This window comes from Asterias amurensis, chromosome 13 (genome assembly GCF_032118995.1).
Source record: "Asterias amurensis chromosome 13, ASM3211899v1".
Taxonomy (NCBI): domain Eukaryota; kingdom Metazoa; phylum Echinodermata; class Asteroidea; order Forcipulatida; family Asteriidae; genus Asterias; species Asterias amurensis.
The window spans coordinates 14,418,490-14,442,340 of NC_092660.1; the positions used below are offsets into that span (position 1 = coordinate 14,418,490).

Below are 23,851 nucleotides of genomic sequence, written 5' to 3' on the forward strand. Positions count from 1 at the left end.
GCAGTTTAAATCCTATGTTTTAGCAGCAGGTACCGCAGTGATTTAGTAGATGTTAAATTTGCATCGAGTATAAAGAATATTAATTTTGGTTTTACCCTTACAACTAATTTGTTTTATAGATGCGTACCACCTGATGAACCTATTGACTTGATGAACGTGGCTTTTCAGAAACCAGCGCAAAACTCCACTCAAACTGCATTACATAACAAAGGCGACCAACAGAGGTAAATATTTTTTAGTTTTTTTTTAATGTAAATAACAACAACTTTAAAGAGAATGATGGATTGGATCTGGGCCCAACTTCATAAAGCCTGTGAACACAACAAATTTGCTTAGCACAAACAAATCTTGCTTAGCGAAAATAGGTTACCAGCCTGAGAATACCATACAGTTACCATTGCTGTTTCTGGTACTCGCTCGTTTTTTCTTGCTTAGCTTAATCTGCTAAGCCTTAGCAGCATTTTCTGCTTACATGTAATGGCTTTATGAAATGGACCCAGGTGAGTCTGCCACTATCGAGGAGTTCCCCAAAAGTCTCTTGTTGCAGTATTTCAAACTAAATTACAGTGGGATAGCATTACAAATTATTGGCGCACATATCCATCATAAACCCATTTTGCGGGTTAGCCCTGACTATGTGTTTTCTTTTTAATTGACATCAATAACTCTTACTAAATACAAAAATATTTGTCAAATACTGAAAAAAAAACACCAGCTAGCTTTCTTGTCTTCCCACACTCCTAAAAATGTTATTAATCAAATTTAATCACGTAACTGGAGCAGCCAATTACTCCCACCCCCCCCCCAAGAAGCTCCCACGCCCAATTCCCTGAAAGAACGAAAAAAAACCTGTAATGTGCCACCACCCCCTCAATTGTCAGTGGGTCACCCAATTGACTACTGGTTGTCATGCACGGTATGTTTAGGCATATTCATGACGAGAATGTGTTACTCTTAAAGGTGGCAAACTTGTCTTTTCATTAGAACTTGTTCAACTATTCGGTTTTCCACAGAGCAATGTTGAGAAACGCCTTGAAATTGTGTTATGGGTGGTAAGGCTTTTGTAAAACAATTAATTTTGGTAACACTTTTTGGTAAACTTATTGGCAATTCAAGTGACACTCAGTTTTCATTTACCACATTTTATTAAGAGTCTCGTAATAGGTGGTCTGTTTTTTTTTTTTTTTTTTTTTTTTTTTTACATTTTTAAATGGTGTTTTTGTAGCACGTTATGAACTTCTACTGGCAATTCAAGTGTCGCTCAGTACACATTTTATTAAAGTCTGGGTTTTTTTTTTACGATTTTTTTTAATGGATGTTAAATTTGCATCGGGGATAAAGAATATTAATTTTGGTTTTTACCCATACACCGATGTGTGTTAGCACTGTATACTCAGTACTTTCCCGAGTCCTGTGAAAAAAATATCACAGGCATGTTACTCGGGTGGGATTCGAACCCACGACCCTTGCAATTCTAGAACAGTGTCTTACCAACTAGACTACCGAGGTTGCCCGGCAGCTAAAGGCAGTTCGAATTCGATGTTTTGGCAGCGGGTACCGCTAAATTGGAGCATTGGAATTTTGTTTTCGGTTTTTTTCTGGAAGCTTGCCAATTAAAAAGTTTACACCAGTACTAAGTTCCCCATAGAATACATGTAGGTCTCATATTTCAAAAACGTGACTCCTCATACCTTGCAGGAAAATAAACACACTGAGCGCTTTGATCAGCCCCTTGGGTTGTGATGCAGCGCCGTATAAGACCCTATTATTAATTATTTGGAGTGTCTAAAACACTGTCAAAAAAATATACATTGTTGCTTTTTTTTTTTTGGGAGGGGGGGGGGTATTGCGATGGCTTTGATGGGTGGTGCGCACTGTGCTCGACTCTCACCAACGTTGCCCTGGTTCGATTCTTTGCTAGGGTTATACATTTGAGAAGACTTGTGCATTGGTACTGTTATGAGGAGCAAGAGTTCTTCTTTGGGTTCTTCAGTGTTCTTCTCTCAAAGATAGTCCTAACTTTTATCTTCCAGTACGCACTAATCCACCAATCAGATGCTCGAACTACTAGGGGGATAAAAACGTACACGTATGTACTACTTCCTCTGTTTTATATACTACTTCCTCTGTTTTTATTCCACAGTGCGTATTGTGAATGTCAATGCGTCACGCTCTATATACAGACAGTGCAAACATTACATTCTAAACTTTGTGCGCTTCGTTGCAAAATAACGTTCTGAAATTTGAAACTTTGCGCATTGACCTACGTGAAACTGAAAGATAAATTCGTCTTAACTCGTGCAATCGTGGAATATGGGAAAATATAGCGCTTCTGCGTCCCATATCCAACAAGGCCGAAGGTGTGATAACTTATAATAAACGCTTGAAGGCAGTGGCAATATTGGTAATTACTCAAAATAATTATCAGCATAAAACCTTACTTGGTAACGAGTAATGGGGAGAGGTTGATAGTAGAAAACATTGTAAGAAACAGCTCCCTCTGAAGTGACGTAGTTTTCGAGAAAGAAGTAATTTTCCACAAATTTGATTTCGAGACCTCAAATTTAGAATTTGAAATCAAGCATCTGAAAGTTTTTTTCTTTCATTGTTATCTCGCAACTCTGACGACCGATCAAGCTCAAGTTTTCACAGGTTTGTTATTGTATGCATATGTTGAGATACAGCAAGCGAGAAGACTGGATTTTGACAATTACCAATAGTGGCCAGTGTCTTCAAGGAATAGCTTGTCCTAACTCGAGCTAAGACTAGTCTTAACTCTTTGTGAAATCCACCCCAGTGCCTTAAAGCCATTGGACCCTTTCGGTAAACAGTGTTGTCCAAGGCCCACACTTTGTGTACCGCAACTTCTATATCAAATAACAAACCTGTGAAAATTTAGGCTCAATCGGTCATCGGAGTCGGGAGAAAACAATAGAAAACCCCACCCTTGTTTCCGCGCGTTTCGCCGTGTCATGACATGTGTTAAAAACAAATCCGTAATTCTCGTTAACGAGAATTTATACTGTTTTGCTGTTTTCTCAAAAAGTAAAGCATTTCATGGAATAATATTTCAAGAGAAGTCTTTCACCATTGCCTTCTGTAAACCCTGTAAGTTATTTGTAAATCTGTGAACTTTTTTTTTTTTTTTTCTGAACCGAAAGGGTCCAATGGCTTTAAGCAACGAGAGACAGTTATGTCCCAGAAGTCAACTCCACAGTGGAAATGCCAACTTATCCTACCACATGCAGCGCCAGTCTTTGTGAGTGGGTAGTTAAATGGTGGGGTGGTGGTGGTGTTGGGAGAATTATGTGGGTGCATGTTTAAAAGGTCATGACCTGCTGGTTCATGTGATTAGAAATGAGGTGACATGCTGCCAGCCAGCATGTGTTAGCAGCTGATTGGGAAATAAAAACCCAGGATAAACGATGGGTTAACGTCGTCGTTGGTCCCACGTGCAGTGGGTTAATTTGTTACGTCTGTCATTCATCTTTAAAGGTGCAATATTGGATTGGTAGTCTTTGGGGATTAATATTACATGGAATTCAATAACGATAATAAAATAAGCTGTATTTATGTAGACCGTGTAACCTGTGACATCACATATTGCAAAAGAGCTACAGAGCCTGGCGACTTGCAGGCACAAATTGTACATAGCCAAACGGAAGAGCGCATAAAATCTTATTTGTTGTTGAGATCTTATTTCTATCAACTTTTGATATAAAGAAAGGCGCACCTCTCAAACTTGTTCAGCTACTGTATGTTTCTGGTTCGCACAGCAAGCACCTTTTTTTCCAGGTTTCATCAAGCTTGCTAGCTACAGTGATTAAGTTCACTTATATGAGGAACCTTAGCATTGTACAACTAGTTCAAAAGCTAAAAAAAAAAAAAAAAAAAAACGCTGATGCAAAAGTGCAAATTTTGATGTGACCAGTGACTGGCTTCTGGTCTGCCTAGAAAGGCACTGGAATCTACCAATGGTCTATGGTGCCAAGTTCCATATAGATCAGTGGAAAAACAGAGAGTGATACTATGGCGTTTCTGACCAGCAGAGTGTGAGTCCCATACCCAGTTGTGGCTCTTTTGTCCTAGAGCAAAGTGATGTGACATTAAAGGAACAATTTGCCTTGGATCGGGCGAGTTGGTCTATGAAAATCGTTTGTAACCGTTTTTTATAAAATGCACATGGTTAGAAAGCTGTTAGAATATTTTATTCCACACAAATATGCCTGAAAATTTCTTGGTTTTCCTTTTCGTTTGCGAATAAACAGGGTTGGCCATTTCACAATTTGGAGTGTCGTGAAAACCATGCAATAAAGTAGTTTTTGAGAAAGAGGTAATTTCTTACTGAAGTATTTGAACTTGATAAAAGACGTTCAGGCCTGAGCCTTTTTAGGCATCTGAATTTGTGCACCAAAAGTGTTTTTTCTTTCATTACTATCTCGCAACTTTGGTAACAAAATTAGTCATTTTTTTTACAGATTGGTTGTTTTCCACGTTATGGTGAGAATACAAGTCTTTGACAATTACCAAAGGTGTCCGTCGGTCGATTTCACCAAACTCTTTGGACTTAGGACGAGTTCAGTTCCATATCCAATGACTTTAGGACGCATTGAACCCATCCTAAATTAAGACAAGTTACTCGTTCTTACTCGCCCTAACTCAAGATAGGATTAATCCTGCGCTGTGTGAAATCGACCGCAGTGCCTTTAAGTTGTGATCATTTATCATCACAGCTCTTGGGAATGTTTTCTTAATGTCTCGATTCATTTCCCAGGAACACCAACTCAAAATGATCAAATGGATTCTTCCAGAAGGGCGTAAAACAATTGGAAGAATTTTCTACCCCAAGTCTTTCTTCCTAAAAATCACTAAAGAAACAAAGTTGGTCAAACTTGGACCTCAAAGGAAATTGCCACCACGCTTGACGCTAATTAATATTTTGAAATATAATTAAACAAGCTGAGGTTTACATTACATTGTAAAATGTTCATATCCAGACATGAACTTCACTTTGACCTCTTTATGTAAATAGAACTTAGGTCAAACCTTGCAGCCGTTGACAACCACTATGGGCATCTTGGTCCAAGCCGCTTGTGGCCCCAATGGTCTCTAATGTACGCTTTGAAAGGGTAAGGGCACCAAGGCATTTCCTCCTTGGTAAAGGGCACCCAATGGGGAAATTAAGACAAGTTACTCATCCTTACTCGCCCTCTCTCAAGATAGGATTAATCCTGCGCTGTGTGAAATCGACTGCAGTGCCTTTAAGCTCTTGGGAATGTTTTCTTAATGTCTCGATTCATTTCCCAGGAACACCAACTCAAAATGATAAAATGGATTCATCCAGAAGGGCGTAAAACAATTGGAAGAATTTTCTACCCCAAGTCTTTCTTCCTAAAAATCACTAAAGAAAGCGGCTACTCTATTGGTTCTTAACAACAACACATTTCAAGGACTCTTTTAAGTTCACAAGAATGTATCTTTGATATTTTAAGTATGGATGGAGTGGAGGGCTGTCAAGGTAATGTTTCAATAAATACGTCAGACAGGAATGTTAACATAATAGGCTGGCTTTCATCACCATTGTCAAACAAAAGATTTTTTTTTTTTTTTCCCGAGCAGCTGTTGAAGAGTGTTTAAAGGCACCGAATACCTTTTGTAATTGTCAAAGACCAGTATTCTCACTTGGTCATGTTGGTGTATCTCAACAAATGCACAAAATAACAAACCTGTAAAAATTTGGACTCAATTGGTCACCGGAGTTGCAAGAGAATAACAAAAGAAGAAACGCCCTTGTGTGCTTTCACATCCCTAATAAAAGGCTTCAGCTGAAGTATTTTATTATTCGAGTGGGAAATCACCTCTTTCTTAAAAACTTTAATACTCCAGAGGGAGCCATTCCTCACATTATTTTCTACTATCATCAGCTCTCCATTGCTTGTTACCAAGTAATTTTTTATGCAAACGATTATTTTTAGTAATTACTTATAGTGTCCAGTGCCTTTAATGCTTCTCACTTGAGACTCAAGAATGGCATTGTTTGTTGTACATCTCGTTTGCTTCTGACATCTTTAGTGTGTGTTTAATTTACACCATCACAGCAGACATGATGAGAGGAAGTTGCTTGACTTTCTTCGTGACCTAAGAACTACCAACGGGGAGTTTTTTTTTTCAAAAGGTGAGGAGAGGGCGGGTTTGGGGGATTTCGCTGTGAGTGGAACTGGGGGGAAAGGATTACCGGTTGTCTGTTTTGAGTCTATTGTCAAGCACTTTATACCCTAATTGAAGTGTTGATTGATGTGCTATGTATGGCGGATGACATTGGGTTGTTGTGTTTGACCGAAGTTTAACAGGAGCAATTCTACTGCTTGGGTTTAAAGGAGCTATAGGGGTTGTGTGCGCTCCGGGCAGTTCTACGCTCCATACAGGGCCCGGATATTGATAAGTTGTACACCTGTCCACTATAGTCTTGCACTCAGTATACTAACTTGACAAAAAGTTTTGTTTCAAAGACATTAGCAACAACTTTTTATTTCTTTTATTTTTATTTTAGTAGTTTGATGTTTGAGTATTATAAACTAGTCAATATCAATCTAGTTTTGTAGTATTCTTGGTGTTTTTTATCCCAGCATTGTATTTTGGTTCTTACCTAAGGGCTACAGAAAAAATCCACAGGATTTGTCTGTCTGTCTGTCTGTCTGTCTGTCTGTCTGTCTGTCTTAATTATCTTTCTGCAAACTTCCATAATGGTATATAAGCACCAAGCTGGCAACGGTCAATCTGTTTCACACAAACGATGTTTTAATGTCTATGATTATGACTTGTACAAATCAAGAAATTGTGATTCAGTAACAGATGACAATACTTATTCTAGTCAATGTGAAACTAGTGGATAGCTTGGTAGGAATCGAACCCACAACCTGGTGACAGCAAGTCCTGCATTTTAACCACTGGACTACTGTGAATTGAACTTGATTTGAACTCATGAGCCCCCTGCCATTCCAGAGCGGATGTCTCACATGATCACTGCAATCCCTTAAACATCACTTCATTACTGAAGGCTTCAAATTCTTCATTGTGAAACTAGTGGTACGCTTGGTTGGGTTCTAACCCACAACCTTGTGATTGCAAGTCCTGCATTTTAACCACTGGACCACTGTAACTTGAACTTGATTTGAACTCATGAACCCCCCCCCCCCCACCCCCACCCCCCCCCCCCTTTGCTGGATGCTTCATATTCTTCATTGTGAAAGTAGTGGTTAGCTTGGTAGGGTTCGGACCCACAACCTTGTGATTGCAAGTTCTGCATTTTAACCACTGGACCACTGTGAATTGAACTTGATTTGAACTCATGAGCCCCCCGTCATTCCAGAGCGGATGTCTCACATGATCACTGCAGCCACTTAAACATCACTTCATTACTGAAGGCTTCAAATTCTTCATTGTGAAACTAGTGGATAGCTTGGTAGGGTTCGAACCCACAACCGGTGATTGCAAGTCCTGCAATTTAACCACTGGACCACTGTAACTTGAACTTGATTTGAACTCATGAACCCCCCCCCACCCCCACCCCCCCCCCTTTGCTGGATGCTTCATATTCTTCATTGTGAAAGTAGTGGTTAGCTTGGTAGGGTTCGAACCCACAACCTTGTGATTGCAAGTTCTGCATTTTAACCACTGGACCACTGTGAATTGAACTTGATTTGAACTCATGAGCCCCCCGTCATTCCAGAGCGGATGTCTCACATGATCACTGCAGCCACTTAAACATCACTTCATTACTGAAGGCTTCAAATTCTTCATTGTGAAACTAGTGGATAGCTTGGTAGGGTTCGAACCCACAACCGGTGATTGCAAGTCCTGCAATTTAACCACTGGACCACTGTAACTTGAACTTGATTTGAACTCATGAACCCCCCCCCCCCCCCCACCCCCACCCCCCCCCTTTGCTGGATGCTTCATATTCTTCATTGTGAAAGTAGTGGTTAGCTTGGTAGGGTTCGAACCCACAACCTTGTGATTGCAAGTTCTGCATTTTAACCACTGGACCACTGTGACTTGAACTTGATTTGAACTCATGAGCCCCTGTCATTCCAGAGCGGATGTCTCACTTGATCACTGCAATCACTTAAACATCACTTCATTACTGAAGGCTTCAAATTCTTCATTGTGAAACTAGTGGTTAGATTGTTAGGGTTCGAACCCACAACCTTGTGACGGCAAGTTCTGCATTTTAACCACTGGACCACTGTGACTTGAACTTGATTTGAACTCATGAACCCCCTGTCATTCCAGAGCGGATGTCTCACATGATCACTGCAACCACTTAAACATCACTTCATTACTGAAGGCTTCAAATTCTTCAGTAAAAACACTCTAAGAATTACTTTTCCGTAAAAGGACAAAACAAACAAGCAAGAAACATTGTAAATTGGTGAATAATGCTCAACAGTGGCCGACTTTTTTAAGTGAATCAGGACATAAGGTACTTATTTCCTAAATCTACCCTTGAATCACTCAACATCTGCAACTAGCTTTCTCTAACCATTTCACTGTCTGTATCTTGTTTCTTTTCTGTCTCGGAGAACTTATCCGTTTTGTCGCAGAATTTCTGTTTTAAAAAAAATGAGTTATTTACCCTGGCAGATGGAGTGTCGGGAGGTTAAGCCTTGCCCGGGTCCAACAAATTCCTTTTTGTATTGTGGGAGGCAATCGTAACTGAAAGGGATTAGTAGATTAATCCTTCCCCAACTTGTTCAGATGTGGATCAGAGATCAATGGTGTGACCCAACTGGATTAGTCTTGTCTTCAGGAGATTAGAGTCAATTTATTGCACCTAGGCGATTGAATTTAAAGGGTCTTGGTACTTCTTGGAGGACGCACAACACAATCTTCCACAGATTTACAATAATGGTAGTACTAGTAGGAAGCTTCCCTTGAAATATTACCTGCTGTTGTGCTGTACTTTTTGAGAAATTAGTAAAACAATACCACAGAAATTATCATACGTACAACAGATTTACGGGGCTCTCCTGGAAACATTGATCTGTGATTGCACTTTTTTTTTCCTAGAAAACTTGACGACTAATGAAGTTAAAACTAATCTACAGGTAAATTCATCCTTATTCACAGTAGGGATTGGGATTCATGTCATGACCAAATACTTGATCTACAAAATGCATACATGTAGTACCAAAACACTTTCAAGGGAACGCACAGCACTTGCAGGGCTGAACTATTGTTGCTTTGGTATCGAGCCACTAAATATTTCACTGCACAAGTCCGGCAGTCTTATGGTTTTTTTTTTTTTTAATTGAATATCAATGAAGCATACCTATACTGGGTAACATCTTGAACTAAAAAATATATTATGTTCAAATGTTGACTTTGAGTCTGATAATATACCTAGTTCATGTGAATCATGTCTTTATCAGGTCATCCATTATCTTTGCTCGATTGTACGGCCTCTGGTTGGCACCCTTGAAAAAAAAAACTAACCTAAAGGGAGATCGCCAAAATACATGTAGGGCTAGATGGTTCAGTTGATAGAGCACCGCGCGCTCAACCAGAGTTTGTTGGTTAAAATCCTGCTCCAGGCCTAGAAATACACGGGGGCAATGGCCTCTGTGCCCCATGTCTTTACTTTGGTATCCATTCACAAGTTTTCCATAGACTTTAAGATTTTCTAATGTGTCCTATGTGTCCTGTGCAAAAAAGGAAAATGGCCTTGCCCTCTTAAAGATGAAATTCCAGGCCTTGACACTGCTCTATACAATTTTTCTTTATTGCAACCCCAAATTAAATAAATTCTGAAATCAGGTAAAAGAGAAATGAATGAAACCAATCAATTTTGTCGCATGAACAATCGACAATCCGTTCACACATGATGGTGATTAAGTGGTGGGGATCACACAAAATCAAATCAAACTGGGCGCTACCGCAAACTTGAAGTCAACTTGAAATATTTGGTTGTGGTTTCCGTGAAGATGATGGTACTTCAAGCAAAGGAAGTACTTCTGAGCTCGAGTGGTGCTGTGTCATTCAATGACCAATCAGTTTCTATTCCTCAAGTGTTTGTATCGGCCAGAAATTCAAAGATAAGACAAAGCTGGCTCTGCTTTTCATTTAAAGGGAATGTAGGCTGCATATGTTTGGTAAACCACTCTTAAATGAAAACTAAGAGAAACTTGTCACTTTGAAGTAATGTGGTTATATAAAAAGTTGTTATGCCCTAATTTTCATTCTCTTAACATGTCACATGTACCATCTATGACTGGGTTCCCGCTCAATTTTGCTTAACAGAAACATTCTATGGTATAAAGTGGGTCAAACTTGGACCTCAAAGGAAATTGCCACCACGCTTGACGCTAATTAATATTTTGAAATAAAATGAAACAAGCTGAGGTTTACATTACATTGGAAAATTTTCATATCCAGACATGAACTTCACTTTGACCTCTTTATGTAAATAGAACTTAGGTCTAACCTTGCAGCAGTTGACAACCACTATGGGCATCTTGGTCCGAGCCGCTTGTGGCCCCAATGGTCTCTAAAAGGTTTAATCAACAGGCACGTACGCTTTGAAAGGGTAAGGGCACCAAGGCATTTCCTTCTTGGTAAAGGGCACCCAATGAGGAAATTGTAAGTTTCTACTGGCGCGTTTTCAAGGACACCAAGGCATTGACCAGGAGGCAAAAGAGCAGGCCTGTATGTCTCCTTTTTTAAAATGGCAAGGGCACAGAAGCATTTTCTCTTTTGTAAAGGGCATTCTATCAAGTAGTTGGAAATTTCTACTGGCACCAAGGCAATGACCAGGGGGCACGGAGGCGACCGCCTTCGCTGCCTCGATGAAGTATCAGGCAGGCCTGATGGAGGCGATCGCCTTTGTTGCCTCCATGAAGTATCAGGCCGCCTGAAACAAGGCAACTAGGGTACCTTTTGTTAAAGTATATCCACCCACACTCTTGGACAAAAATAGAACTAAACTCAACCATGACCACAAAAAAATACAAACCCAGCCGATCCTTGCGAACAGACCCTACCGTTAACGTTTGATTATTCAACGGGGTATAATAAGTTACCCTCAAAGCAGAATCCTCAGTTGGCCCTGCTGCCTGTTGTTGTAAAGTCTACTGAATACGACCCTTGCTTGACCTTTTTGTTTTTAGTGCCCCATTCAGGAACCTGGAGGAGACAGCCACACTAATTTGTAACCTCGTTTATTTTGCGGTCCACCATGTCGTAACCGCAAAATGCGGATTTGGGGCAAGTGGTGCATGGAATGTCACAGTTCAGCTATCATTGTCAAACCCAAACTGAGACTGGTATAGAAAAAGAAAAAAAAAGTCTGGTCCCCTTTGTGTTTGTGACAAGATTCCATAGTTATCATTAACAATGCCTACAGGGAACATGACCAAGATGGCAGACCATGGTCCACAGATGTTTTATCAAAATGTTTGATTCAACTGTCGATGCATTCTATCTGAAAAGTTTCTCAAAACATTTTTCTTGCAGACTCAGTTCTGCAACCCTGGAATGTTTTTTTTGTCTGTTATAAAATGTGAGTCATTTGGACAATTGTTGAAGATTGTCAACCTGATTACCTTGAGTTATTTTGACCATCTAGACTGTCCGGTGGAAGTGACTATTTAATCCAGTCAATGAGGATAGGTAACAGTGGTTGTCTTTTGTCATCTCCTTGTGTAAAAAAGCTAGGTACCCCCTTTAGAGATCTTTCACTTTGAGATACCGTTGACAATTCAGACCAAATGTGTCCAGCAGGAAGCATATTAAAGGAACACGTTGCCTTGGATCGGTCGAGTTGGTCTTTGAAAAGCGTTTTGTGACCGTTTATTATAAAATGCATATGGTTGGAAAGATGTTGTAAAAGTAGAATACAATAATCTACACAAATATGCCTTGAAACTGCGTGGTTTTCTTTTTACCTCGTCCAATAACACGGTCGGCCATTTATGGGAGTCAAAATTTTGACTCCCATAAATGGCCGATCGTGATAGTTCGCGTCGTAAAAAGAAAACCGTGCAATTTTGAGAGATGCTTGTGTGGATCATTATATTCTACTTTTAAAACATCTTTCTAACCATATACATGTCATAACAAATGGTTTCAAACCTTTTTATAGACCAACTCGTCCGATCCAAGGCAATGTGTTCTTTTAAAAGGTATACCTATGTTAGAAATGTAACTGGCACTATAAACACTTCTCTGATTCATTCTCAAAATGCTTTATACTATTGCAAGCTGCTTTAGGCTTCTAAACCCAAAGGTTTTTCCCATTAATTTTAAGAATGATTACCAACTTATAACTTCACTTTCAGTATTGCTCTTAAAGTGTTGCCAACTTTTGGGCAGACCTAATTCATGTAATTCACAGATGGTGTAGTGACCCTATAAACTTTTAAAGGCACTGGACACATTTGGTAATTGTCAAAGACTGGGTATTGGTGTATCCCAACATAATATTCATAAAACAAGAAATCTGTGAAAAATTAGGCCCAAATGGTCACCAAAGTTGCAAGAGAATATTGAAAGAAAAAAACCTTGTTGCACAAATTTGTGTTCTTTCATTTGCTTTAAAGGGTATATGTACTTTTTCCTATCAAAAAACACAATGTCCACAGATTTACATTAAACTTACACGGTTTGAAGATTATGATAGTAGAAAGCTTCTCTTGAAATTTTACTTACTGAGGTGCTGTAGTTTTTAAGAAATGAGTAAAAGTTAATAATTTTCGTCTCAGTTTTAGCATGTAAAAACGTATTAACCAGTTATGTTATGGTTTTGGTAAACACCGTAACTGGTAACTTGATAATTTTACATGCTAAAATAATGTTGGTCTCGTGAGACCAAAATGATTTTGTGACTTGTTTTACTTATTTCTCAAAAACTACACAACCTTAGTTAGTAATATTTGAAGGGAAGCTTTCCACTATCATTATCTTCAAACCCTGTAAGTTAAATGTAAATCTGTGGACATTATTGAAATAGTACCCGAATCCTTTAAAAGGCTTCAGGCCTGAAGTCTTTTAATATTTGAGTGAGCTATTACCTTGTTCTCAGAAACTATGTTACTTCAGAGGGAGCCGTTTATCACAATGTTTTATATTATCAATAGCTCTCAAACGCTCGTAACCATGCATACCAAGTAAATTTTTATGCTAACAATTATTTTGACAAAATTACCACTAGTGTGCGGTCCCTTTAAGAGGAGAGTCTGGGGAGAACTGTCCATCAATGATCCTGTCAAGATGCCAGTAATTGATGTTGACATCGTGCCAGCTGATAGTACACCTGTAGGCTGGTCTAGGGCAGGACTCCCAGGGCACTGCCAAGTGTCTCAAATCCAGGTTCCTATTAATGCAATTTAGCCCCCCTTCCCCCCCCCCCTTTCCTAATTGATCTTCCAAGCAAGGCCTAATTTCATAGGGCTGCTTTTTAAAAACACACAAAAGCAGCATGTAAGCACAACAAAATTATGCTTACCAGAATAAGGTTTCCAGCCAAAACATCATTGGACATGTAATTTTTGACTGGTATCCTGCTCATTATGATTAGCAGAAATTTAGTAAGCAATTAATATTATTATTATTATTATTTTTTTAAGCAGCTCTATGAAATGGGCCCAGGGTTTCTCGCAATGTTTGATACTAATATATCAACAGCTCTCGATATCAAGTAAGTTCTTGATTCTAACTTAAAGGGGGGGTACACATTTGGTAATTGTCAAAGACCAGTCTTCTCACTTGGTGTATCCCATCATAACCATAAAATAACAAGCCTGTGAAAATTTGGGCTCAATTGGTCATCAAAGTTGCGAGAAAATGATGACAGAAAAATCACCCTTGTTGGACGAATTTGTGTGCTTTCAGATAGGAATAAAAGACTTCTAGCTTGAAGACTTTTATTATTTTAATGAGAAATTACCTCTTTCTCAAAAACTACATTCGTTACTTCAGATGGAGTTGTTTCCCACAATGTTTTATATTATCAACAGCTCTCCAATGCTCGTTACCAAGTCAGTTTTTAAGTTAACAATAATTTTGAGTACTTACCAATAGTATAGTATCAGGTGCTTTTACCTTCACCTTCCACTTCATTCCTGAATGAATCATGATTTTTAGATAATATCTAGCGTAGTAATCTGTGAACCAACTTCTTCCACCCAGGTGTTATCCCTAGGGACCCAATATTGGCTCAACCAGGGGAGGAAGGGGTCCCACTCTAACACACTAGGGTCACCACGCTGATGCAAAAACCGTGAGTCGTTCCCGACTGTTGTGCACATCAAAAGTTGACCATCATTCGGGAAATGAACGTCATTCATTCAGTTAGTGGGTCAACTTATTAGATTAAAATAATAGGTCTCACAATCAACTTCTGTACTTATTGATGAAAGTGCTGAAGTTTTTTTCATGCAGGCCTGATACTTCACGGAGGCAACGGAGGCGATTGCCTCCGTTGCCCCTTGCCATTGCCTTGGTGCCCTTGAAATGCTCCAGTAGAAATTTACAATTTCATCATAGGGTGCCCTTTGCCACAGAGAAAAGGCCTTGGTGCCCTTGCCCTTTCAAAAACGAAGCATACAGGCCTGTTCATGATTGTACACAATCGTTAGAAACGGTGAGTCGTTCCTTGATTTTTCTGCACGCAGATGTGTCAGATAGTTGACCAGCATTCGGGAAATGAACGTAAGGCCTAATGAATTCTATTCATTCAGTAAGTGGGTCAAGTCTTATTAGATTAAATATTAAGGCCTCGCAATCAACCTGTAGTAATTGAAGGAACTGCTGTAGTTTTTCACAATCAACCTGTTCAGTAGTTTTTGATGAGTGTGCTGAAGTTTTTCGCCCACAGTTAACACATACTAGGATCACATGCTGATTGAAAAACTGTGAGTTGACGGGTAATTCCCAGTTGTTTTGTGCACAGATGTGTCAAAGTCGACCATTGCTCGGGAAATGAATGTTGTTATTTCAGTTAGTGTGTCAACTAATAAGATTAAACATAATAAAAAAAAGATCTCACAATCAACTTCTGTATTTATTGATGGAGGTGATGAAGTTTTTTGTGATTGTGCAGAATATAACTCGAAACACTAGGGTCACACGGTGATGCAAAAACCGTGAGTCGCTCCCGACTGTTGTGTTTGCAGATGTGTCAAAGTTGACCATCATTCGCAAAATGAATGTTATTCATTCAGTTAGTGGGTGAACTTCATTTTGGTTGATGACTGTTTGCTGGTAATCCCGCAAAAAAGTGAACCTAGCGGGCAAATGGCGCGCTGCCCATGCATGCTAGCAGGAATAGACTTGTGCAAAGCCAGCGGGCTATTCAGCACGCTGCCCAAGACTACCCTCGCAATCTGAACAAGCCATGACAAACACTAAATCAGTTTTTTAGTTTTTTGAAAGAAACCCCCCCCCCCACACAAACAAAAAACACAATCAATGGTGTTTGAAGCTTTGCTTGGTTTGGAGAATAAGAGCAACTATAACTATAAATACGAATAGTGAACTCGTAAGTTATTCTTAATAAACACAGTGACGTCCCTTTAAGCAAGATTCTGTCATCATGACATCAATTTCTAGACAATCTGTCAGGGTCAAAATATGGCAATTGATTTAGACTGATCTACCAACAGACTGTCACAGAATTATTCCCAGGATCACAGAGCCAAGGTCGCATGCTTGCTAGTTCCTTCAAACTAATGATTATTAATAAATGAAATTTATCAGGAAAATGTCTCCTTTTTGTACCCCCTGTTTTGAAACAGTAATCAAGGCCAATGTGTGCATTTTTCATAGCGGACAATTAGTTTAACTTGCCCCAGATATCACTTCAGTTTGGCAGGTCTTTGTCTGACAGGTCTGTTCTTTTTCTACTTTTTTTTCTTTCAAGAAGGGGAGACTTACCTGAATACTTTCATGTCGAAAAACCGCAGCACCCCCATACATCCCCTCAATTTGCCACAACTGGGTCTAACATGATTTTTGTTTGTGATATTGTGAACGCTTGTTGAAGGACTTGGGGTGTGTCTTTTTTTTTCTTTAAAGGCAGTGGACACTATTGGTAATACTTAAAATAGTTATGAGGATAAAACTAGTAATGGGGAGAGGTTGATATTATAAAACATTGTGAGAAACGGCTCCCTCTGAAGTAACGTAGTTTTCGAGAAAGAAGTAATTTTCTACAAAATTTGATTTTGAGACCTCAAAATTAGATTTTGAGGTCTCGCAATCAAGCATCTGAAAGCACACAACTTTGTGTGACAAAAGGGTGTTTTTTCTTTCGTAGTTATCTCGCAACTTGGATGACCAATTTAGCTCAAATTTTCACAGGTTTGTTATTTTATGCATCTATATTGAGATACACCAAGTGAGAAGACTGGTCTTTGACAATTACCAATAGTGTCCAGTTTCTTTCAATGCACTGGACACCTTTGGTAATTGTCAACGACCAACTTACTTACTTGGTGTATCCAAACATATGCATAAAATAAATTGGTCATCGAAGTTGTAAGAGAATAATGAAAGAAAAAACCCCTTGTTGCACAAATTTGTGTGCATTCATCAGGTGCCTCATAAAAGTCTGTTTTCTCAAAAACTATGTTACTTCAGAGGGAGCTCTCTGACAATATTCGATACTCAGTAAGTTTTATGCTCATATTACCAAGTAAGTGTTTACGCTTACAATTATTTTGAGGTATTACCAATAGTGCCTTTAAGGTAAAAACTCAGATTGCGGAATTAGTGTGAGCAGAGTGTGTGCCCCCCCCACACCTATTATTTTAGCCTATATCTAGATTTTGGTTTATTTTTGCTTGATTAATTGTCTTATTAAAAACCCTTAAAGACCATTAACATCTGTATTTAAACTAAATAACATCGAACATAATTTTTTATTATAGAAATTTGGATACCTTGTTAACTTAAATACTACATCAGAAAATTTTGTAACTTTTCTTCATGACTTTTACTTTTAACCTCTTTATGTGAATGGAAGTAGGTAAAACCTCGCGACCATCGTGGAGATTTTGGTACAAGCCGCTTGTGGCTGCTATGGTCTCTAGAGGGTTAATTGAGTCTCTGTAAGATTTAAAAATTATTATTATTATTATTATTATTACATTTTTCGGGTAATAAAATCATGGACTCTCAAAAGTGACTATAGGATTGTAAGAAATAAATCTGTTCACATATGTAATGAAGATGGTAAAGAAATCAGTTCTAGATGTGGGAGGAAAACCCCAACCGGGGGCGGAAACCCACGCATCAGGTAATGACTGAAAAACAAATCCACATGAAAATGATTTGAGGTCACAGAGGTGAGAAGGCACTAGGGAAGAAACCACTGAGCCAACCTGATTACCTACATAAAAACTCATTCATTCAGTAATTGGAGCATCAAATGATGGCCCTTCAAACACGTTGGTCTCCTCTTGCTGTACGCAGCTCCTCCCGTCGCAGCCCAGAGTCCAATCACAAGGTGTCCACAAAAGTGGTTTGTGGTATACTATTGGAACAGAGTCTATGAAATAAAGAGTTGGCCAGCCACTGATTGGGGCTGTGGACCAAATCAATTGTCACACTAGGGGCATATTACCACCTACTCTTCCAAGGGGCTACCCCCTTCACAGTCTGTAAGGATGTAGGCATGACTGGTAGAGCAGAAAGCACTACCTGTCCTTCTCAACCTTTTACAAAGCAATTATGGTCAAGTGCCTTGCTCAAGGGCACAAGTGTCATGACCAGGATTCGAACCCACACTCTACTGCTGACAACACCAAAGCTTAGGTTTGGTGAACTTTAGATCACTCGACCACAAACTGACAATGAAAAAGGCAAAGTTATTGCTTAATTTGACGGGTTTGATATAGTTCCAGGTAACAGGCATAATATGATATTAATTTTGGTTTTTTACCCATACACCGATGTGTGTTAGCACTGTATACTCAGTACTTTCCAGAGTCCTGTGAACAAATATCACAGGCATGTTACTCGGGTTGGACTCTTGCAATTCTAGAGCAGTGTCTTACCAACTAGACTACCGAGGTTGGCCAGTAGCTAGAGGCAGTTCAAATCCTATGTTTTGGCAGCGGGTACTGCAACGATAATTAGAGATGTTAAATTTGCATCGAGGATAAAGAATATTTAAAAAAAACAAAATTTACCCATAATATTCTTCAAACTTAAGTCTGTTTTTATATTTGCTTGCCCATGGACAAATCTTAAAAATTGATTTTATTAGAAGCCTAAAATGTCTATAAGGGCCTACACCATGTGTACACCTAGGTCAGTCGTTGTATTTTATATAATATTTCTAATTTTCCAATCACCAAACATCATGCCTGTGGTCCATGTACAACAGAAGAGTGTTGATTTTTTCCATTGACCTACAAAATGGCTCATCTTTTTAAGGACTTTTTAAAGTTTCAATAGAGGGCGACATTCATTGGTTACATTGGTGCACCACACTAAGTAGGCTTCCCACTACATATATTGAACCAATGATTTTAAAAGTGTCTAATTTTTTTTAAAAAAAATTAAATTTAAGTGCTGACACCTTAGGTTTTCATCTTTATACATGTAGGTAGGTTAGCAGTAGAATTTTTTTGGAATGTTACTCAAATATCACAAAAACTGACTCCATTGTTTTTAGAGGGCTAGTGTACCAAAATTCAATTGCTCCTGGGGCACAATATTAGTAATTTGCTAGATCTTAAAAGCTATTACCTTCAAATAGTTTGACATTTTGTTCATGAGGTCATGAGGATTGATGGGTACCGGTAATGATTTTCTCTCGATTTAGTGCAATGCACCCACTCTGGCCATGTTTTAATGGAGCTTCTTGAAGGTAGCTACATTAAGCACAACTAAATTTTGCTTACCAGAATGATGTTACCAGCTAAAATACCTTGTCACATGTACAATAAAGTGACTGCTAAACTGCTTGTTTTTGCTTATCAGAGTATTGTTAAGCATCATTCTCCGGCTTAAACAGCTCTTTGAGTATGCAGGTCTACCTGTTTTTAAATAATGTACTTAAAAGTGTTCAGTCTCCTTTGCAAGATTATTATCTGCTGCCCTCTTGTGGTCCCTTTGATAAAAAAAAAATGAAACCCAGGCTGTTGCTGATTTAAACTTTCAATGGGAGACTTTTGAGCGATCCTTTGTCGCAGTTCTCGCCAGTAGTGCATGAGCTCAGGACTACGCGCGCAATACTGAGCATGTGTGCACAGAGCTAAGAAACCCTGTAATGTCTGTTGCCGCCAGCGTCCCAAAATTCTCCCATTAGTTTGGAATATTCCTTAGGAGTGAAAAAAAAGTGAAAACCTTTAGAAAAGTTTTTAGGGCACTCCTTTTCTCATCTACATTGATAATTTTTTTAACAAACACATCCAAGGATACATCTCTCATAACATAAAAATTAAAATAATAGGATTCATACCTACCACAAAAGAACATTCAAACTTGATTGCATGTTTGTTGAGCTAGTTATAGTTATGTCCTTCTTTTTTTCCCTTCACTTTGACAGATACGATGTTCCAGATCGAGTTACAGGGATAAATGGGCTGCATGAACTGCAGAACCTCAACCCAGACAGAAAGTGGAATTTTATTGAGGTACACTATTATTAATGGTTTACTTATTTGATCATTATTGATTAAAGACACTGGACACCTTTTTTCAACGACCAGTCTTCTCACTTGGTGTATCTCAATATATGCACAAAATAACAAACCTGTGAAAGTTTTAAAGGCAGTGGACACTATTGGTAATTGTCAAAGACTAGCCTTCACAGTTGGTGTATCTCAACATATGCATAACATAACAAACCTGTGAAAATTTGAGCTCAATCGGTCATCAAAGTTGCGAGATAATAATGAAAGAAGAAAACACCCTTGTCACACGAAGTTGTGTGCGTTTAGATGGTTGATTTCGAGACCTCAAATTCGTGGAAAATTACTTCTTTCTCCAAAACTATGGCACTTCAGAGGGAGCGGTTTTTCACAATGTTTTATACCATCAACCTCTCCCCATTACTTGTCACCAAGAAAGGTTTTATGCGAATAATTATTTTGAGTAATTACTAATAGTGTCCACTGCCTTTAACTCAATTGGTCGTCAAGTTGCGAGATAAAAATGGCAGAAAAAACACCCTTGCCACACGAAGTTGTGTGCTTTCAGATGCTTGAATTCAAGACCTCAAAATCGAATTCAGAGGTCTCAAAATCAAATTCAAATATTTTAGTGAGAAATAACTTCTTTCTTGAAAGCGACGTTACTTCAGAGGGAGCCGTATCTCACAAGGTTTTATACTATCAACCTCTCCCCATTGATCGCTTACAAGTAAGTTTGTATGCTAACAATTAGGCCTATTTATAGAGCAATTACCAAATAGTATCCATCAGTGCCTTTAACAAGACATTTGCAGTAAAACAAAAGTGAATTATGGACTTTAAAGGTAGTTAAAGACAGTGGACATGCACTATTGGTAATTGTCAAAGACTAGTCTTCTCACTTGGTGTATCTCAACATATGCATAAAATAACAATCCTGCGAAAACTTAGCTCAAATGGTCGTCGAAGTTGCGAGATAATAATGAAAGAAAAAAAAACACCCTTGTCACACGAAGTTGTGTGCTTTCAGATGCTTGATTTCGAGACCTCAAATTCTAAATCTGAGGTCTCGAAATCAAATTCGTGGAAAACTACTTCTTTCTCAACAACTACATTGCTTCAGAGGGACCTGTTTCTCACAATGTTTTATACTATCAACCTCTCCCCATTACTCGTAATCAAGTAAGGTTTTATGATAATAAATATTTTGAGTAATTACCAATAGTGTCCACTGCCTTTAATATGATAAAATGCAGAAAACATTAAAATACACATTCGAAACAAAACCCCCAAGATAAAAGTGCAAATGACCCAGAATTACGCACAAACTTATCCCAGTCCTGTTCCTAAACGGTTCAGGAGAACTTTGTACAGCGACAACATTTAATAGATGGCAACTGGTCAGAATATCTGAGTTATTATTCCTATGAGCATGCAAGCCAACCATTGTGAATGCAGGAGTTCAACAATGACATTTATAACATGTATAGCCCTCTCTAATTCTTTTCCTTGTTTCACGGAGTACATGTAGCTATAACATAGAGTTATATGCGCACTGGCCTATATACATTGCCCGCCGTGAGCACAAACCGCCATTTTCTAAGTTGACAAAACAGCATCGCGTAGCGTTCAATAAACAGAAACTCCAACGTGTACTTCATATTCAATGCGCATACAGAATAGCGCGCGTGTCTCCTTGCGGTTCCGTCGCGTTTGTCCATGCAGCATCACCAGTGCGCCCTCTAGTTCTTATATATATAACTCTTTGAGCTATAAGCACAAGCACAACAAAATCATGCTTAACAGAATAAGGTTACCAACCAAATTACCATTTCATGTGTACCATCTCTGATTGCGGTATCCTGCAAAGTTTTGCTGAGCAGAAATGTCTTGAGCACTTTTTTTCATAAAGATGCAAAAGCTTGGATGACCGAATCTAAGGAAATGTTCACAGATTGACTGTTGTATGTGGTTTGTTCATTGAAAACTAGTATAGAGAATGAAAGTTAATAGGCTAAAAGTCAAGCAACCAAATTTAGAAAAGATTTCCTGGTTTTAGAAATTTGTACTTGTGTTTCTGTCTGTGCCAAATTTTGGGCCATTCAACACCCTTCCCCACACCCCCCCCCAAGTTTAAGGGTGCACATACGCATAAATAGACCCCTGTAATGGCCGCTATTGTGAAATCTAGCAATAGCTACACATCATGCACAACTCTCAGCCAGTGGAAAGTCTTGCTCTGACTTCAGTAAGAGCACCTTTTGACATTTTGATGCCACATGCAAGTGCTCTTTTTCTACTCTTAAAAAAAAAGACTAATGATGGATGTAATAATGTGTTTTGTTTCAGGTGAACGTAACGTATGAAGAGTTGCAGAGGCTGAGGTACGTCAATTGATCTAAAAGCTCGTTCATTGAGACCTACTTTTCAGAGCTCCTTGACCCTGGCGTGTCATGGCCGAGCAGTTAAGAGCACCGGATTCAAGCTCTGGTGTTTGATCAGCTGAATGTGGGTTTGAATCCCTGTCGTGACACTTGCTACGTAAAATTGGGGAGGTAGTGCTTTCTGCTCTACCGGCCAGGCTTCGGACTGATGATACCCAAGCCTACATCCGTATGGACTGTAAACGGGTAACCCTGTTTTAGCCCTAAGAGTAGGTGGCAACAGCCTCTGGAAAAACAATAATTGTAGCTCACACCTTGAAGTGGCCTACAGGCCTTGAATGTCTGGTGACTTGCATTTACAAAATTTAAAAATTAAAATTGAGCGTGGCGTGTCGTGCCGAGCAGTCAAATGTGAAGCCATTTAATTTTAAATTAATCAAAATTTGGGGTAAGTGGGCGGGTCAAAACAATTTGTTTTTATCTGAATGGCTCCATATAAACAGAATCTTTGATAGATTTATCAGCATTTTTCTTGGCTTTAGTTAATTTATCCTGAATGCTATCAATATCTTCCCATCTAGGCGTGAGAGAATCAGCGATCTTCTCTACCCTTTACAATCAGTCATGGATGACAGCATCGGATGCGCCATTTGGTTTGCGGCCAGAGGACTGGGCAGGGTGACCTTTGACACCACCTCCAGTCCAGATGATTATCAATCTCCTGCTAAAGTAAGGAAAAATTACTTTCCCCCAACCACATCACATTTGGGCCCACTTTTCATAGAGCTGCTTAAGCAGAAAGTATTGTTTGACACATTTCTGCTTAAAATGAGCAGGATACCAGTCACAAATCGTACATATGACATGGTAGTTTGGCTGGTAACCTAATTCTGATAAGCATAATTTTGTTGCTTAGCCAATGCTTAGCTGATTGTTGTGCTTAAGCAGCTCTATGAAATTGGGCCCAGATGATGTGTTTATCTGCAATTTTTTTTTTTTTTTTTTTTTTTTTATGGTTGATATTTGTGCATGCCTGGAACGACTTCAAATTTTCCTGAATTTGTTGCTGACAGCCGGACGGCTGATGGAAACATCCACCAGGAGTTTCAATTGTGTAGCGTGGGCAGGCAGGCACCTACAAGGAAACAGTTTTCCTTCACCCATGCAAAGAGAGGCTATTGTGTACCCCCTAGATTCCAGGTCCAATTTCATAAAGCTATTAAGCAGAAAATACTGCTTAGCAAAAGTTGAGTCGGGCACCAGCCACAACAGTACAAACTTAATGTAATTTGGGCTGGTAACCTGCTTCTCCTGAGCAGTACTACTCTGTCTGTGCTAAGCAAGTTTTTGTTTTGCTTACAGGCTTTATAGCCACAACAATACAAACTAACTGTAATTTGGGCTGGTAACCTGTTTCTGCTAAGCCATACTTTTCTGTGCTGAGCAGAGCAAGTTTTTGTGCTTACTGCAGGCTTTATGAAATGGGCCCAGACCTTTGTGCTGCTCGCAATGTTTTAAAGCATGGTATGGAAGATAAGTATGAACTCTCCGGGATTCCATTGTACCTTGGCATAATTGTCGCCCGGAACTCACGGCCGAGGTTCTGCGAATCTCTGTAAGTGCCAGAAATCCTGGAGCGCATCATGAGAGCCTTGGTTCTCTGTCCTTTGTCTAGTCAGGCTTTCATTGTGACAATGATGTTGTTTGAAGGAAATGTCTGTGGAGACATATTTTGTTCTTTTGTTTGTCCATGTTCTTAACATCATCCAATGTTCCCAAAATTCATTTAGGAAACATCCCTCTCTTTAGAATTCCCCTGCGGATACCTTT

At 39.1% G+C, this 23,851-nt stretch overlaps 1 protein-coding gene across 1 annotated transcript in view; it reads left to right on the forward strand.

Moving 5' to 3' along the window:
- LOC139946340 (asparagine synthetase domain-containing protein 1-like) overlaps positions 1-23,851 on the forward strand; it is a 74,904-nt gene that overhangs the window by 25,416 nt on the left and 25,637 nt on the right. The window contains exons 7-10 of the mRNA XM_071943975.1: positions 120-224; positions 19,553-19,640; positions 21,987-22,021; positions 22,603-22,750. Of these exons, the coding sequence (XP_071800076.1) occupies positions 120-224; positions 19,553-19,640; positions 21,987-22,021; positions 22,603-22,750 (376 nt within the window). The remainder of the gene's footprint in view (positions 1-119; positions 225-19,552; positions 19,641-21,986; positions 22,022-22,602; positions 22,751-23,851) is intronic.